The 17,473-nt window shown below is 38.1% G+C and overlaps 4 protein-coding genes across 11 annotated transcripts in view; 1 reads left to right on the forward strand and 3 right to left on the reverse strand.

Moving 5' to 3' along the window:
- parp2 (poly (ADP-ribose) polymerase 2) overlaps positions 1 to 3,818 on the reverse strand; it is a 24,002-nt gene extending 20,184 nt beyond the window's left edge. The window contains exon 1 of the mRNA XM_051870022.1: positions 3,556 to 3,818. The gene's annotated coding sequence lies outside the window, so the exon portion shown is untranslated. The remainder of the gene's footprint in view (positions 1 to 3,555) is intronic.
- The window catches only part of mettl17 (methyltransferase like 17), an 18,060-nt gene extending 8,087 nt beyond the window's left edge, over positions 1 to 9,973 (forward strand). The window contains exons 12-18 of one of the 6 annotated variants that reach the window (XR_007926157.1): positions 13 to 105; positions 274 to 473; positions 580 to 2,720; positions 5,142 to 5,348; positions 9,376 to 9,396; positions 9,575 to 9,620; positions 9,690 to 9,973. The gene's annotated coding sequence lies outside the window, so the exon portion shown is untranslated. Of the gene's footprint in view, positions 1 to 12; positions 106 to 273; positions 474 to 579; positions 2,721 to 5,141; positions 5,349 to 9,375 lie in introns of all 6 variants that reach the window. The other 5 variants (XR_007926154.1, XR_007926156.1, XR_007926151.1 and 2 more) reach the window with 5 other exon arrangements.
- Positions 4,421 to 8,306, reverse strand: sdr39u1 (short chain dehydrogenase/reductase family 39U, member 1). Its single transcript, XM_051870139.1, has 6 exons — positions 8,148 to 8,306; positions 7,690 to 7,796; positions 7,254 to 7,336; positions 7,012 to 7,133; positions 5,782 to 5,934; positions 4,421 to 5,342 (listed from the first exon to the last, which is right to left on the reverse strand). Exons 1-6 carry the CDS (start codon positions 8,161 to 8,163, stop codon positions 4,918 to 4,920), a joined length of 906 nt encoding a protein of 301 aa, XP_051726099.1. The 5' UTR covers positions 8,164 to 8,306; the 3' UTR covers positions 4,421 to 4,917.
- Positions 8,868 to 17,160, reverse strand: ltb4r2b (leukotriene B4 receptor 2b). Of its 3 annotated transcripts, none has more exons than XM_051870083.1 (5): positions 16,893 to 17,160; positions 15,268 to 15,850; positions 12,225 to 12,425; positions 12,089 to 12,129; positions 8,868 to 12,012 (listed from the first exon to the last, which is right to left on the reverse strand). In XM_051870083.1, the coding sequence occupies exons 2-5, from the start codon at positions 15,829 to 15,831 to the stop codon at positions 11,790 to 11,792; spliced, it is 1,029 nt and encodes a 342-aa protein (XP_051726043.1). In that variant the 5' UTR covers positions 15,832 to 15,850; positions 16,893 to 17,160; the 3' UTR covers positions 8,868 to 11,789. The 3 variants fall into 3 exon arrangements, with proteins under 3 accessions (XP_051726043.1, XP_051726052.1, XP_051726061.1); XM_051870092.1 differs by having other exon boundaries at positions 15,268 to 15,911; XM_051870101.1 differs by lacking the exons at positions 15,268 to 15,850; positions 16,893 to 17,160 and adding an exon at positions 12,798 to 13,083.
- Between the last annotated feature and the right edge of the window lie 313 nt (positions 17,161 to 17,473).

Here is a 17,473-nt window from a genome sequence, read left to right on the forward strand (position 1 = left end):
CATTTTGGACAGTGCACTCATGAGCTGCCTTGTCCCAAGCTGATCAAGCGACCTGTAGTACCTTGTAACTTCACTCAGTTCTACTATTCTCTGCCCTTATCTCGGGTGAGTTCAAAACATTCAAGCAGTTGACTTTTTGAATTGTTCGTCATGAATAACTGAATTTCTGTTCTGTAGTTTTCATAAGATTTTGGTTATTCAGAAAGTAGTTATGGATGGATGTATAATCCCATATATTATATATTTCTTTCCCCCATGAATCAATCATTACAGAGCCAAGAAAGGCAGCAGGAGAAGTTCAGTTTCCTGATTATATCCAGGTCCAATGGAGAGAAGGCTCGGGAGATGGAGAACTGGGACATGGCCAGACTGATTGCACAAGTCCGTCGCCGACCCAGACATGTTCAGTGTCAGCTGTGCTGCGCCAATGGAGAACTCAAACAACTCGCTGTAACGGCCCGTCATCATGGAAAGTATGTAATGCTTTTATTTTATAGATCGTCCTCCTATACTACCTCTAATACATTATGCAGGTGCACAGCTTGTTTTAACAATGGTTTTTGTTGTCCATTTTAACAGGGACATGTACAGATGTGCTCGTAGCAGTGACTGGGGAGACCTGCTGCCGATATTTCATGCGGAAGATGGCTCTAAAAATGACGAGACGCAATGAGACCTACTACTATAATCTGTTAATGCAGTGTTTGTGGATAACAGTTGGACTTTTGTAATGTTTATTTCCAAATATACTAGTTCATCTATACAACCTGATTGTGATTTGCTATTGCACTGAACCCAATGCTCAATATTCACCAGTATCAAAATCCAAATGAGTTAAAGTTGCAATGTGTAAATTTTAGGAGGATCTATTGACAGAAATGCAATATAATATACATAACTATGTTTTCAGTGGTGTATAAAACCCTTACATAATGAGCCATTATGTTTTTATTACCTTAGAATGAGCCATTTCTATCTACATACACCGCAGGTCCCCTTACATCGAATTCGCCATTTTGCGCCAGCATGTTTCCTACAGTAGCCCTAAACCAAAGTCCCTTTCAAGGAAAGTCTTTTCAATCGGCAGCCATTTGCAACACCTACGGGCAATTATTTCGGGCATCCAAGACTAAGTCCTACTTATTTGAATGAGGGAATCCTGAAATCTCAAAAACTGCTTGGCGAACTCACAATTAAATAACATATTTCAAATCAGCAACAAAATCTGACATGAACTTACTTTTCAGGCTAGACGAGCCAATGTGCATGTGCAGTCCTAAGCGCGAGTCTCAGGTTTCTACGGGAATTGGAGCCTCTAACGGCAGCTGCGGTGACGCAATGACTTTATCAATCAGCGATTAGCTCTTTTACTTAGAAGGCGGGACGTATTCCGCCATATTGCACGGTGCAGTTTCTCCCATTCGTAACTAATAGGAGTGAACAGTTTTTATATATCTATAGTCTTTGCCTAAATGGACAAACTGCTCAGATGACGACACCTTTGTCCTGTGTCGGCCACCGTAGCTTCTCTATGTGCTTTGAAATATAGGGGTGAGTGGTGGCCTGAGCTGTTGGTTGCAGTTCGCAACCTCACCACTAGATGTTGCTCAATTTTACACACTGCACCTTTAAAGTCAGCATAATGGAAGTTGCCATAAGCTGCGTCCGAAATCGAATACTTCTCTACTATATAGTGCGCAAAAAACAGTATGCGAACAGAGTAGTATGTCTGAATTCATAGTATTCGAAAAACAGGAGGCGAAAAGAACCCGAATGACTTACTACTTCCGGTGAGATTCTGAAGTGCGCATACGATTTACACTTTACTATCCCATGAGGCCACGGGAGAGGATTTGTGAATGGAGTTAAAGGGACGTAACTGACGCTGGTAGGTCACGTGACAGTGACAACATGGCGGATGTAATACGTCCGAATTCATTCATACTATACAGAACATACTTTTTCAGCAGTTGTTAAGTAAATTTAAATTCAAATGTAGTACCGCGATTTCAGATGCAGCTAGTCTTTTCTTCCCTACTGTGACGTATATCGCAGTGAAACAGCTTCTGAATAAGAAGGGCGGGGCTTGATTTTGTCCATCAGGAATTGATTGTATCATTGTGGTTTGCTGTTGGTCATCATCAGAGAAAAGATATGTTGTTGCAAGAGGGAAGGAAAGTATTTTGATTGCAAATTATGAGGGCGTATGAATTTAAAAAAAATATGTGCATGTATAAAATAATAATTTATAACAAATACTGCAATATTCCATAAAAAAATAAAAATGGTCAATTTTGATTTCATGTATACAATGTCTATATGTTCATATAAGACTATTCAAAAAGAGCGGAGGGAGAGTAGTCTGAATTGGGTTCTAGCATCTTGTGCTAGCTCACACATTGAACTCATTCGCCAGCCGCGAGTGTTTCCAAGTCAGCGGGGATCGCATCAGTTGACCTGCTGTAATCTGCGCATGTGTCAACGTCTCGTGCGAGAACACCGCGCTGTGACCCATGTTTTCTGTGCGCTCGCTCATCTTTTCAGATGATGTCCTGTGAGGACAGCTATTGGCTCTTGTCTCAGACCTTCCCCGAGGTGAATGGAGGAGTGACAAACACTCAGCATGTGACCTCTACAGTAAGCTTCCTTCCGCTCCAGTTCGTGACGTCGTCTGCAAGTCCCATTTTAAGCTCGCTCCGGAACAACACTTTACATTGATGGTGAGTCATTTAGGTAATGGGAAGTAAAACATTTATAAAACGTAAAATTATAAAACATTTCAGATTAGCTCATTTTCCAAGATAATTGTGATTTCGTTTGTTGATATATTGTACACGAAACTCGGTCGAACGTTAAGAATGGTGTTTATGTAAATGATTTCGCTGTGATTGGGTAGTTGAGGCATGACGTGTACATAGACCTTTTTCGCGTGTATTTTTGAGTATGACATTTTGAAATCTGAAAAGTTTCAATTCAATTCAATTCACATTGATTTGTATAGCGCTTTTCACAATAATGTGAAAATACATAATTACGTATTTTATTAGAAAAAAAGACCGTTTACACAAACCAAATTTATTACGTTACAGATTTAGAATTATACATAAACCTTTTGGAACTAATACATTAAAAATATGTAATGTAATGCTTTAAAAGCATTCAAATTTATGTAACTGATTTTTTTATGGGCAGCAAATGTAATACCTCTTGTTTTAGTGGCACTGAATAAAAACATTGGATAAGAGAAACTGCTATTTAAAATGTCACCATTTTTAAACACCTTTTGCCTTTGCTAGTTTTTATTTTAAATTCCATTCCATTAATTGCTGCATGCTTAATAATTATATATATATATTTATATATATATATATATATATATATATATGAGTGAAAGGCTGTTTAAAATAGTTTTTCATGGACTATACCAAGATACAACACCAGACATGTCAACTTCTCAAAAATATTTAATGAGTATTTTCATTTATGTGCAATTTTGTACAGTTGAGGCACTTAAAGGGTTAGTTCACCCAAAAAATAATGTCATTAATTACTCACCCTCATGCCGTTACACGCCCGTAAGACCTTCGTTAATCTTCGGAACACAAATTAAGATATTTTTGTTGAAATCCGATGGCTCAGTGAGGCCTCCATAGCCAGCAATGACATTTCCTCTCTCAAGATCCATTAATGAACATATTTAAATCAGTTCATGTGAGTACAATGGTTCAATATTAATATTATAAAGCGAAGAGAATATTTTTGGTGCGCCAAAAAAAAAAAAAAAATAACGACTTATTATAGTGATGGCTGATTACAAAACACTGCTTCAGGAAGCTTCGGAGCGTTATGAATCAGCGATATGAATCACGATTCGGATCGCCGTCAAACCACAAACTGCTGAAATCACGTGACTTTGGCGCTCCGAACCGCTGATTCAACAAAAATATCTTCATTTGTGTTCTGAAGATGAATGAAGGTCTTACGGGTGTGGAACGGCATGAGGGTGAGTAATAAATGACAGAATATTCATTTTTTTGGGTGAACTAACCCTTTAAACTTTCCATCATCAGTTCCTTTTGTGCTGTATCTCAACATGATTCATCTTGAGGTTAACATGTTTTTATTAGTAGTACTGGTCAGTTTTATAGGAAGCAGTAACGTGACACATTCCTTAGAAGCATATTGTGTACATATACATATATCTAAAATCAGAAAGCTGGTGTATGTGAATTGTAACTCATATACAGATTTTTTTTGTTGATCTGCATTTGTTCCAAAGGTAGTTTTTGAAGAAAAATATGTAAACATTCCATGTAGAGGACGACCCCATGGATCAGACAGATGAGCCAAATATAGCCATGAGAGACATAACATCTGCTATGATTATCTAATGATGGAATATACTCAGAAGAACTCAAAATGTTTCATGTAGACATTTATTTACAAATGCAGTGCTCATTTTGTACACACAGACAAATATAACTTGTTCCTATGAGGGACGGACAATCAAAAAGAACGGAGAACATTGTTTCTCTCTGAGTAGCTACAATAAATCAAATTAATTAAATGTATTTGTCATTTCTGTACAAGCAAGCTTTATTTTTTTACATGCTTAATTCAAATTTAAAAAATGTGTGTTATAACTGCACTAGTATGCATAAAAGAATCGGTAACACTTTATTTTAATGTGCTGTAGTTACACGTTACAACATGTATTTATTATAGTAATACCAGTAAATTATGCATAATTACAAGTAACTAACCCTAAACCAAACCCTAACCATAACTCTATAGTAAGTACATGTAGTTAATTAATATTACTCAGTACTTATTTGAGTATTTGAGTAACTATGTCACCTTAAAATAAAGTGTAACCAAAGAATTTTCTCACGTCTCTATTTTGACTGATCACTCATATTATCCAACGATTTCTTTTAAAGCAGAAGTAAGATCTGGGTATTGAAAGTTAAACCCTGACTCAAGAGTTCTCTTGGGCACCACTTTCTGGCCTTGTGTGAGGATAACAGCTCTCTCAGAACCGAGGAAAACATCCAAGAAAAAGCCCGGCACAGGGAAGATAGTAGGTCTTTTTAGAGCCCTGCCCAACTCTTTAGTGAATTCAAAATTTGTATTCATTGCAGGCGCGACTCCATTAAATACATCTGGCTCTGTGGATGAATGTTCTTCATGGGGCTCCAAGGTATGAGCAATGATGCCAGCAAGGTCTGAAACATGGATCCAAGGGAAGGGCTGTCGTCCCGAGCCAAGTGTCCCACCCAGGCCAAGCCAAAAGGGAATCATCATCTGTTTCATGGCACCACCGTCACGCCCTAACACCGCACCTGCAAGTGAGTGGAAGAAAGTACATAATTGCACTCAAAAGTTTATGTTTAGTAAGACTTGTTTTTTTTTAAAAGAAGTCTCTTCTGCTCACCAAGGCTGCATTTATTTGATCAAAAATACTGTCAACTGTGCGATACTTTCAAATGTTGACTCTATTCCTGAATTTTACTCCAGTCTTCAGTGTCACATGATCCTTTAGAATCATTCTAATATGCTGATTTGCTTCTTATTAGCAATGCTAAAAACAGTTTAATATTTTTGTGGAAACCATGATGCATTCAGGATTCTTTGATGGACAGAAACTTCAAAAGAACAGCGTTTATTTGAAACACAAATCTTTTTACATTATAAATGTCTATGCTGTCACTTTTGATATATTTATTGCATCCTTGTTGAATAAAGGGATTTTTAATGAATGAGACATTTGTTTAGATTCACCTGGTCTGATGATCACTCGTCTTGTTTTCTTAGCACTGTTTTCAGGAAGTTGTCCTGCCCCCTCCCACTCTTTCACCAGGCGAGACAGGAAGTCAAATGGTGTCCAGTCGCTCTCTTCAGAGTACTGGGTTTGAAGACTGGGTTTATAACACGCTGAAGACAAAATCAGAGAAAAACTGCTAAAAAGTCTTCCTTATTTAAAAAAAAAAAAATAATTCTGATATTTTTCCTTTAAAGGCACAATATGTAATTTTCGCCACTAGATGTCACTTATTCAAAACAAAGGCGTAGCTTGATGACGCCTTGATTTCGCAGAATCATGGGAGGTGTTGTCTTCACATCTATAGCCGGTGGAAAAGAATCCAACGGGACTATATTCATATTCATCGATGAGCTAATGTATTAAAGATTTATTAACATTACTGTAGTATGAAGAGGGTGGAGCTGAAAGCCATTGGAGAGGAACGAGGCCGCTGGAGTGATTGCTAATGAGAGACGAGCGCGATACACGCCTCGAGAGCAGTGGAGCTTTTATTATGTCGCAGACGAGCGCTTCCGCTTCTTCCGATCATGCGTATGTGGGGCAACGCAGCGCTGTTTATCATATTAGATACATATGTGTGTTGAAAGTTGTTATAATGCTACTCTGTGCATTCGCTCGGCGGCTATTATGAGACACTTGTTACACACTGCAGTAAGCTAGATAGATATTAGGCATGGTAAAACATGGCGGTAAATCAAGAAAATTAGATTCAAACAATAAGACTTACTGTGTTGAGCTATATAACATGATTAGTTTTCTGTCGATAAATGTATCCAAACAGTTGCTAATAAAACACATAATATATTAAAGCATCTTGTTTCCATGGTTTCTACAAAATAAAACCGGAAATCAAGGGTAATGATGTCATTGATAGGTGACGCACGGACACGGTCCGTGTCCTGGTTAAAATTGCTTATTTCTCTGTATTTTTAACATTCTTGGAAACATTTGGGATAATGTAAGTACACAATTCAACAAAATATATAACACTGTTCTAGTGGTTTTTGGATATTTTAATCCAACAATCTTACATATTGTGCCTTTAAATGATCGAATCAGTATAGAGGAGACAAGACTACAGATGAACAGAAATGTGAATGGGATTACTCTAACAAGTTATTCTGTATTATTTGATTTAAAATAAGTCGTATTTTGTCTAGCTTTCTAAAACAACACCCCTTATTTACCTACTCCTGTAACAAGCACCCATGAATGTGGTGGAGAAGGTGACGCAGCAATAGCTTGGGCAAGAATTCTGGTAGTGTTTATTCGGCTGGAGAACAGATCCTTTTTGTAACTTTCATTCCACCTAGAGGGTCAAACACAAAATATTAAAAAATAATATTAACATAACCATATTAAAGGGAAGATCAGTGACTATTTTTTACATTATTATTTATATACACTGAGGGTAAAAAAAAGTCCTCACCATCTCAAAGGGTTCATAATACTCTCCCCTGCTAGATTCACAGCGCCCTCACATGGCGGGAGGCCTCCTGACTCTACATCAGCCTGTGACAAGTAAACATAGGTCAGGGGTCCAAAACTCAGTTCCTGGAGGGCCACAGCCCTGCAGAGTTTAGCTCCAACACACATACCTGTAGTTTTCAAATAAGCCTGAAGGACTTGATTAGCTGGATCAGGTGTGTTTAATTAGGGTTGAAGCTAAACTCTGCAAGGCTTCAGCCCTCCAGGAATGGAGTTTTGCACCCCTGACAGAGGTCAAAGTTGCCTCATCAAATACACACCAACATTAACATTTTAACTCTACATTTAAGAGATTCACCACTGACCTATTACCAAATATAAGTAAATGTGGACTTTGATGCATATCAATATAGTCTTTAATTTAAGTTCCATCATACCCATGTTATTTGTCCTGGACCAGGCTGCCTGGAAATGATTGTGATTTCATGACCTTTGCTTTTCAGCAAACGTGTCAGCTCACGACCCACAAACCCCGAGCCTCCGCCTGATGAGAGAGGAAAAAAGTGAGAAAAATAAAGATTTATTAATTTTACAAGCTAAAAGAGAATATGAGGTTTCACATAACACTTATACAGCACTTACGAAACGGATCACCTCAAGAAAAAAAATAGTCTTATCTATCCAGTGACTGATAAATAAACCCAGCCATGTCATAATAACACAATCACATACGATCAAAGAAGCTTCCAGGATATTTTAATACACAAGTTTTAATGTAGCAGAGCTATGTTTCTATCCAAAGAGGCTCTCGGTGTTACACACCAGCACACAAAATTAGCTATTTTTGTTACGCTATCATGCAGTGATAACGCGAAAATGGATATATGCGATATACCTATTACAACTCTCATTGTGCTTGTAAGTCCGTTTATCCTGACAACTTGCAGAAATCCACTTCTTTCACATCTTTCTGCCTGTGCCTAGTGCCTACGAAGGTCGTATGTCGCTTACCACGTGATCCACACTGGAGCGTTAATGCGGCCATTTTGATAAGGGCGACAGGTTACCTTCATTTACATTACATTCAAGTTACATAAAAACTGTCAGCATTGTTGTACAGTACTTACTTAACTATGTAATTATAGTTAAATATGATATTAAATATGATATTATAAATAAAATACACTAGCACACACTGTAACAATTCCCTTTTAGTATAACTTGGATTTCATTCCTCATTCTTATTCCTACAACTACTGTTTTGAATGTATTTGTCTTCTGACAATTCATTCAACATAAAAATTAATCAAAGTTTTTCTATATATAAGTCACATCATGTCGGACTGCCTGAATTTTAAGAGTTTACCCTGAGCCAGTTTATTATTAGTGGGGGTGGGAGTGCCGCAACCGGAAGCGCTTTTTTCCTGTAAAAACACGTGGTTGGTTAGGAGATAAATTCGGCCTCATGCCATAGTAACATCCTTTCTGCTGGCGACCCTCAATGGGGTAGTAGCGTGGTTGTGTAGTTATCGAAATATTGGTTTTGAGTTCCGTTTTAGTTGTATTAATGGTACCTTTGCACTAGTTTTGTTGTTTGTTTGTTTTTTGTATCGAGTTTTTTTTTTTTTTTTTTTAAGATATTTAATTTATTTTAGCTATATACGAAATGGAAGCAAATAGTTAACTACATAATCTAGCTGTGTTAGAAACAGGTCAAAATGATGCGTTTTCATAATCATACCGGTGTAATTGACCCATTGCAGCGTATTCGGTAAGTTTAACCTTTGATTTATATTTTAGAGCAATACTGAAAGTTAATAGCCTGCGTGTTTTTTTAAATGAGAAGTGGTGTTGGTTGCCGAATTGGCAGGTGCATCTGCTTTAACTACATCCAGATGTCGCGTGTTATAGCCGGTTATATCACTGATGTAACTTTAACGTTTTAGCCTGAATGGAGTCGCAGCTGCTCAACCTTGACATGATGATTTTTGCAGTCCGTGTTTCACCTGAATCTAATGATTACAGCCCTACTGCACTGACTGGTTAAAGCTGCGGAATAAAGCTATGAGATGTTGTTTCCCTTTGGAATATATTCTAATGTGCGATATTTGTTTATTCTACAGGGACCCGCCTTTATGGAAATGGTGAGTCAATCTCATGTTTCTCATGCTAATGTGTTGCACCAAGCTGATGAACTGCATGTGGTCCGTGTTGATGAGAGATCCAATGATTTTATTAACATGCTCTGAATAAAAGTGCTCATTGGTGTAAATGAACCCTTAGTTTAGTCTAGATGTTCTAATATCTTTGCTAATTGTGCAGGAACCTCAACTTTTGAAAGAACGTAAGCAGGGAGATGTTCAATAAGGTAGGTTTTTTTTATTTTGATAAGTAAATGCATCCTTGAACAGTCTTGAGTATTTTTTTTTTCACAAAGTCTGTATTTTCATTTCTCTTTAGGTATTTACTTCAGGTGACCTGGCTTTCTTCTAAGGAGTTGATTTGAGATTCACTTTCTTTTCTCTCCCCCTCATTTATTTTCTCTTTATATTGGCCTGCTAGAGACCATTATCTTCTACAGAAGATTAGAATATAACTGACTTGTAGACTTGTGTCCATTTTGAGTTGTGATGTCCTAGTTTGAAAGTTGACTGCAATATACTGTCAGTGATGTAATGACTTGAAACCACCGCAATAAATTCTTATTTATATCTGTCTTGACTCATGGTGTGTATTTCAAAGATTCATAACATTGAGTGCTAAATCCTGTTTGTGTGATTAGGCACTTTGGGGGGGGGATTTATGCATATTCCTATGAAATTGGGTTTCAAACTATAGCTGCGTTTCCACTGCACGAACTTTGGAGTGGTACTCAGTGTGTTTTGACTGCAGGAACCAGGGTCTAAATGAAGTTCCGGGTAAAAATTTCCCCCTCAAAGTCCCTGCTTGCGAGGTAGTCCTTTTTCAAAGTTCCGGAACTTTCGGGTGTGGGACTTGGGTGCTGAACATGCTGATTGGTTGAGTTCATGCAGCATTTTATTTCAACCATTTTTCTGAAGTCTATTGCGGTGTGTGTGCAGTAAGAGTTGTTTGCTATTTGAATCAACAATGGAGTTTAAAAAAAAAAAAAAACCGCTGGACTGACAATGAGGTTCAGGATTTATTAAGCTTATATGCGGAGGACAAAATCCAGCGGGAACTGGAAAGTCGCTCGCAGTCCAGACTATCTTCATGGTACTTTAGACCGCTATGGAAACGCAGCTAGCAATAGGTCTGGAGGGGGGGGGAGGAAGTTCCTAGAACAAAGTTCCAGTTAATTTTGGTGGAAACACAGCTTAGACCAGGGGTTCCCAAACACATTCCTGGAGCCTCCCCAACACTGCATGTTTTCCATGTATCCTTAAACACACTTGATTCAGATCATCAGCTCATTAGTGAAGACTCCAAGACAGGGGTGTCCAAACTCGGTCCTTGGGGGCCAATGTCCTGCAGAGTTTAGCTCCAACTTGCCTCAACACACCTGCTTGGAAGTTTCTAGCCTATAGTAAGACCTTGATTAGCTGGTTCAGGTGTTGAATTAGGGTTGGAGCTAAACTCTGCAGGACAGTGGCCCTCCAGAAGCAGGATTGGACACCCCTGCTCCAAGACCTGAAATGGGTGTGTTAGACAAAGGAGACCTGCAAAATGTGCAGTGCTGGGGAGGCTCCAGAAATGTGTTTGGGGAAAGTTTTCTCAGTCGGCTGAAGTTGGTACTCGTCGGCTTTTTTTTGTCTGATTCGACATGTTGAAACGGCGTTGGAGCTCGTGGGTCAGTCGGGCCATCTGATCATTCTGATTGGCTGTTCAGCTACTGCCACCTGCCGTCGGGTGTCAAGCGTCGGTTTGGTGTGTCGGGCAACTTTGGACACAGATGCTGCCGATGTGAGCCAACCTCGCAGTCTGCTGTCATTGCCACTAGTTCGTCGGTGTCGGCTTGGTGTGTTCTGGGCTTTAGACATTTGACCATTCAAACAGTCCTGAAGTGTTTACTTACTGCATATGAATTTGTACTGCACAATGTGTGATATTCTCTCTCTAAAGTGCATATTCTCATGCTCATGTGATTTCATAATCCCAGTCCTGTAAAGGTAAATGTACACACTGGTGTGAGATATGAGTACTCTTTGTGCAAATATATTTAGATGAGAATACAAAGGTTTTATGTATGCAAAACAACTCCAGATTTACTAGGATTATTACAATAAATGTACAACAGAAATGCAACATACAGAAAGTATTGTAAACGTGAAAAGTGGTTTAAAATGAAAGCAAATTAGCTCATAACAGTGGAGTTAAATCAAAAATACATTTTAAAAGGCTGTTTCATTTATACATATACAGTAGTCAACATTAGAAGTGGATCAAAACCTTTCATCAAAGTTGTCCTAAAACCTCCTTCTTAGGACAACTTTTTTGATCCACTTCAAATGTTGACTACTGTACATGTCCTGGTGTTTATTCCCTACACTATCAAAAAAAAAAATTGTCCAAGATTTTTTCATATGGTTGTGCACTCTGTGAGGTTTGAAGTCTGGTCTTTTGGTCTTTTTCGGGCACCATAGTCCAGGACCGTGCCCTCAAAGAGTCTGGCCATGAATGCCAGGCCATCAGCTTTGATGTAGGAGCGTCCGGCAAAGGTGTAGAGGATAGGATTGGCACAACTACTGATAAAAGCCAGAGCGGATGTAACCGCACGACTGGACTGCCAGATATGATCCAATCTGGGGATAGACAGAGAAAGTGGTTGTTGACATCTGGAGAAATATCTATTTAAATCATCTTTAGCACACCACTTACCTTTTTTTGGTTGATTCCTCTTGTATAAGTGCTGCCACCACCTGACCAGAAGACAGATAATTCATTCAGGCACTTACAATATAGTTACGTGGATTTGGGAAGATTAACACAGAGATTTAAATAAAAAAGGACTTACTTGCACTACATTAATAATATGATAAGGAAGCCAAAAAATGCAGAATGCCACAATGATGGCTTGAATGAGGTTCTCGCTTCGTATCCTTCTCTTGAACATGGTCTGTCTGAGGCGGCGAAGGATACACGCATAACTGCTGACTATGATCACATACGGTACCAGGAAGCCCACCACTGTCTCAAGTGTGTACTGGAGTATCACCTGTTCATAATGACATCATGTATGAATTATGAAATTTTGTAAGGATATAATGCACAGTCAGCAAATCATTATCGAAAAATAGACATGAATCACTGGGAGTAGTTTATATTAATATAGTAATTCTCCTGCACTCTAAAAAAATTAAAAAAATTAAAAAAAAAGTGCTATATAGTACTAAAAGTGGTTCTTGGCTCGTAATCATACTGGAACCACTTTTGGTGCTATGTAGAACCCATAAGAGGTGCCATATCGCATTTTATTTCTTCAACAAAAATGGTGCTAAACAGCACCAACAGCAGTTCTTTGGCTCGTAAAGGAACCTTTAAAGGATTAGTTCACTTTTAAATAAACTTTTGCTAATAATTTACTCACCCCCATGTCATCCAAGATGTCCATGTCTTTCTTTCTTTAGTCGAAAAGAAATGAAGGTTTTTGATGGAAACATTCCTGGATTTTTCTCCATATAATGGACTCCAATGGACACCAAACGGTTCAAGGTCCAAATGACAGTTTAAGTGCAGTTTCAAAGGGCTTTAAACGATACCAGACGAAGAATAAGGGCCTTATCTAGCGAAACGATCGGTCATTTTCGAAAAAAAAAAATAATAAATGTAAATGTATAAGCTTTGTATAAACAAATGTTCGCCTTCTAAGTGCTTCCGCCAAAACCGCATTTCCGTATTCTCCAAAAAGTTTACGCTGTATGTCCTGCGCCTACCCTATTCAACTTACGGAAAAAATGTAACTGGCGCTGCGTTCGTTCCAACTTTTTGGAGAATACGGAAATGCGGTTTTGGCGGAAGCACTTAGAAGGCGAACATTTGTTTATATAAAGCTTACACATTTAAATTTTTTTCGAAAATGACCGATCGTTTCGCTAGATAAGACCCTTATTCCTCGTCTGGTATCGTTTAAAGCCCTTTGAAGCTGCACTGAAACTGTCATTTAGACCTTCAACCGTTTGGAGACCATTGAAGTCCACTATAAGGAGGATAATCCTGGAATGTTTTCGTCAAAAACCTTAATTTCTTTTCGACTGAAGAAAGAAAGACATGAACATCTTGGATGACATGGGGGTGAGTAAATTATCAGGAAAAGTTTATTTAAAAGTGAACTAATCCTTTAAAGGGGCTTAACAGGTTCATTGTACGGTAGCGGTGCTATGTAACACCTTAACCACCCCAAAGAACCGCTGAAGCACCACGATTTGGTGCTACAGAGCACTTAAAGCGGCTCCCCTATGATTACGAGCCAAAGAACCACTTTTAGTACTATATATCACCATTTTTTTTAGAGTATATAATAGTACAGTAATATTAATACTGAAGAGGTAATCTTCAATATAATTAATAATTGCACCAGTTGCATTTTTATCAGTGGATCTCAACCTTTTTGACTGGAAGGTCCCCAATTGTCCAACAAATTGTTCGTAGTATAAGTTACAAATAATATCTCCGGTATGTATTTATGATAAAGCAGCTTGTTTTCAAATATATGTAAATATATTCTGAAGTTTCTGGAACTGTATACGTCTTAATAAAACAATAGTTCATAACAATAATAATGATTACATTTCACAATGAAATAAGTTAATTTTCTATAAATATTAAAAAAATACTTTGATAAGTTTTTGATAGTTTAAGTTTAATTTAACTTAAAGGGATAGTTCACCCAAAAATGAAAATTATCCCATGATTTACTCACCCTCAAGCCATCCTAGGTGTATATGACTTTTTTCTTTCAGACGAACACAATCGGAGATGTATTTAAAAAATATCCTGGCTCTTCCAAGCTTTATAATGGTAGTGAATGGGGGGCAAGATTTTGAAGCCCAAAAAAATGCATCCATCCATCATAAAAATAACCCATACAACTCCAGGGGGTTAATAAAGGCCTTCTGAAGTGAAGCGATGGGTTTTTGTAAGAAAAATATCCATATTTAAAACTTTATTAACTAAAATATCTAGCTTCCGGCAGACAGCCTACGCAAGTCGACTTGCGCCAGAGTAACCCGTGAAGCGATATATGACGCAGGACGTAGGAGTATCGTAAGCTTAGACGCCTCTTGCGGTTTAAATAAATACGGCTGGGCAACAAACTCAAGCTCCTCTTCTCTTATACTGAAATCCTCCAACATTTCTCTTTAAAAATTCTCATTTTAGACTTCTAATTTGTGACCGGTGTTTTGTTTTGTTTTGCTCTATCCTCTGCACTTCCGCGTTCTTCATCACGTCATGCGTCGGGTCAGAGGTTACTCTTCCACCGCAAATCGATGCATACGGCCGTCTGCCAGAAGCTTGTTATTATAGTTAATAAAGTTAAATAAATATGGATATTTTTCTTACAAAAACCCATTGGTTCTCTTCAGAGGCACTTTATTAACCCCCTGGAGCCTTATGGGTTATTTTTATGATGGATGGATGCATTTTTTTTTTTTTGTCTTCAAAATCTCGACCCCCATTCACTCCCATTATAAAGCTTGGAAGAGCCAGGATATTTTTAAATATATTTCTGACTGTGTTCGTCTGAAAGAACATAGTCATATACACCTAGGATGGCTTGAGAGTGAGTAAATCATGGAATAATTTTCATTTTTGGGTGAACTGTCCTTTAGTTTATATCATTTTAATTCATCCTGGAGCCCCCTTAGAAGTTAGCTGAGACCCCTCGGCCCCTTGGTTGAGAATCACTGGTTTATATGAAACGAGAGCAGGTCTGCAGCGTGATATGAGAGATATAAAACAATACTAAGCAGCTTGATAAACAGCATTGCTACAGACGATGGATTGACCAATCATAATCAAGTATTCAAGTATCAATGGAGCAAAGAGAAACCACTCACATGCTGTGGACGGCCGTGATTAGTTTCACACAATGTGCGTCCGTTCCTATAGTCCATTGTTTCTCTGAATCTCAAAGCAGGAAGAGCCAAAAGAAATACGACAATCCACAGGCCCCCGAGCACAAGTAATACCGTCCGTCTACGCGTACAGGCTTTCAAGTATTTGGGCCACACCACTGCCACCAGTCTGTGTAGACTCATCAGCGTAATGATCATAATAGAAGCGTACATGTTTGTGTTGCACAAATAGAAAAGCATCTTGCACATGACACCTCCAAATATCCAGCTCTGCTTGGCTAGGTAAATTATAAAGAAAATAGTCAGACACATCAGACAACCGTCTGCACACGCCAGGTTGAGGATGAGCAGGGTAGTGACCGACCATTTGCGGGCACGTGCCAGGATGCTCCAGATAATGAAGAGGTTGCCAGGAACACCCAGGAGGAAGACGACGCTGAGGATGAGGGCCCCAAAAGCAACAGAAATACTGTTACCCACAGTGCTCTTATCAGGATTCATTGTTGTCATGTTCACAGTGGAGGTGCTCTGATTTCCTGATTCCATCAGGAAGGTGTCAGAAGAACTGATGGAATCAGAAAGCAATGTTATGAAGCTGGAAATGCTTTCATAACCCTATAACCCTGCTAAAAAAAATATTAATTTTTTTTTAAAAACAGCCGACAGACTATCCTAAAATCAGCTAAGACAGGCAAACTAGCTTATAGTATAGATAATTTATTTATATATTTATTTATTTGTCAGCTGTTTTTTATTTTTTATAAACTATTTTCACTTTACTAGTAAATTTCACAAATAATTACAAAGAAATGGCAAGTAACACATTGAATTAAGCATGACATTTTGAAGTAGAAAGAAGAAATTGTAAAATGTAGCCTATAAAAATCTTGAAAAATATCTGAAAAAATCTAAACTTTTTACTTTAACTTGAAACTATTATTAGCACATGATCAGTTGAGAAAAAGAAAAACAATTATATTTGACCATGTTATCCAATTCAGATGATGTACTATGAATTATTGAGGATTTTTTCTTTAATAATGTTTCCTTCAGGGGCAAATAAAGTATGAGCCAGCATTAAGGATGGGCTCTCAGCAACCATGTAATTATTGAAATTCAGCCAGTAATCTGCCATCAATGAAAAACAACATGGAAAAGACGTGATACAACTTGCTCTGCGGTCTTGATCACAAAAAGGCACTCAGATGCTGTAATATCCACCAATCAGAGGATCACGTCCTCACCCTCATCCCAAAAGTTCTCTTATATGAACTTTATTTTACAGCAATTGTCAAGAAAAGAATACCATATTTAAAGTCAAGTTAAAAGAACAGCAAAGCATTTAAAGAAAAAACATATTCACAAATTGAACTGTGAACCTATTCAGTATTGCAATCCCTACAGTGTAAGAAGATAAGATTGTCCAGTCTGATTGTGATCACTACAATTGGTTCTGAACAGCAAAGATGAAATTGAGAAACTGGACAGAGTTGCATCAAACAGAAAGTGGCCTGAAAGGACAAACTGGAGATGGAAAATATAAGAAATAAGATGGACTGTAATGTATTCCTGGTTTGAAAATCAAAGAGGGTTTTCTTGTAACTCACCAATACACTTGATTAGATCCGAATGGCTGAAATGTATTTTCCCTGAAGTGACCAGATGGACCTGGTTAGGTTGTGTGGTCTCCAAGTTGGTCTCTCTATTTCTTTCCCCTGTCTCTCAGATAAACTTTCACATAGCTTATCCTAAATTACTTAAGTTCTTATTGTTGTTCAGTGATCTCACTCTATCAAATTTATATGCACTATTTAATTGTAACTTGCCCTACTGCTTCTTTCTGTTACTAAACTGCTAGTCTTCTGACATATTGTTCAAATTTGCTCCGCCCCTCCATCCTCCTCCTCCTCCCAATATTTCAACACACCAATTTCTTCATGTCTTTATTTTTAATGAAAGTTCAAGGTTCTTTTTCCTAACCTGCAGGCTACAGCATGCAAGAAGATTGCAGGAAGGAGTGGAGGAAGTGTATCACACACTTTCACGTCTCAGCACCCACCCTACTACCTGCTCTTACCTGCTTTGACTTTTCTGAAATAATCCACCAAATATGAATGCTGACATCATGTACTCACCATCACGTTCCATACCGTTTTTCTTTCTTCTGTGGAACACTAAAGGAGAAATT

Source organism: Ctenopharyngodon idella, chromosome 2 (assembly GCF_019924925.1).
Source record: "Ctenopharyngodon idella isolate HZGC_01 chromosome 2, HZGC01, whole genome shotgun sequence".
In the NCBI taxonomy this organism is placed as follows: Eukaryota; Metazoa; Chordata; class Actinopteri; order Cypriniformes; family Xenocyprididae; genus Ctenopharyngodon; species Ctenopharyngodon idella.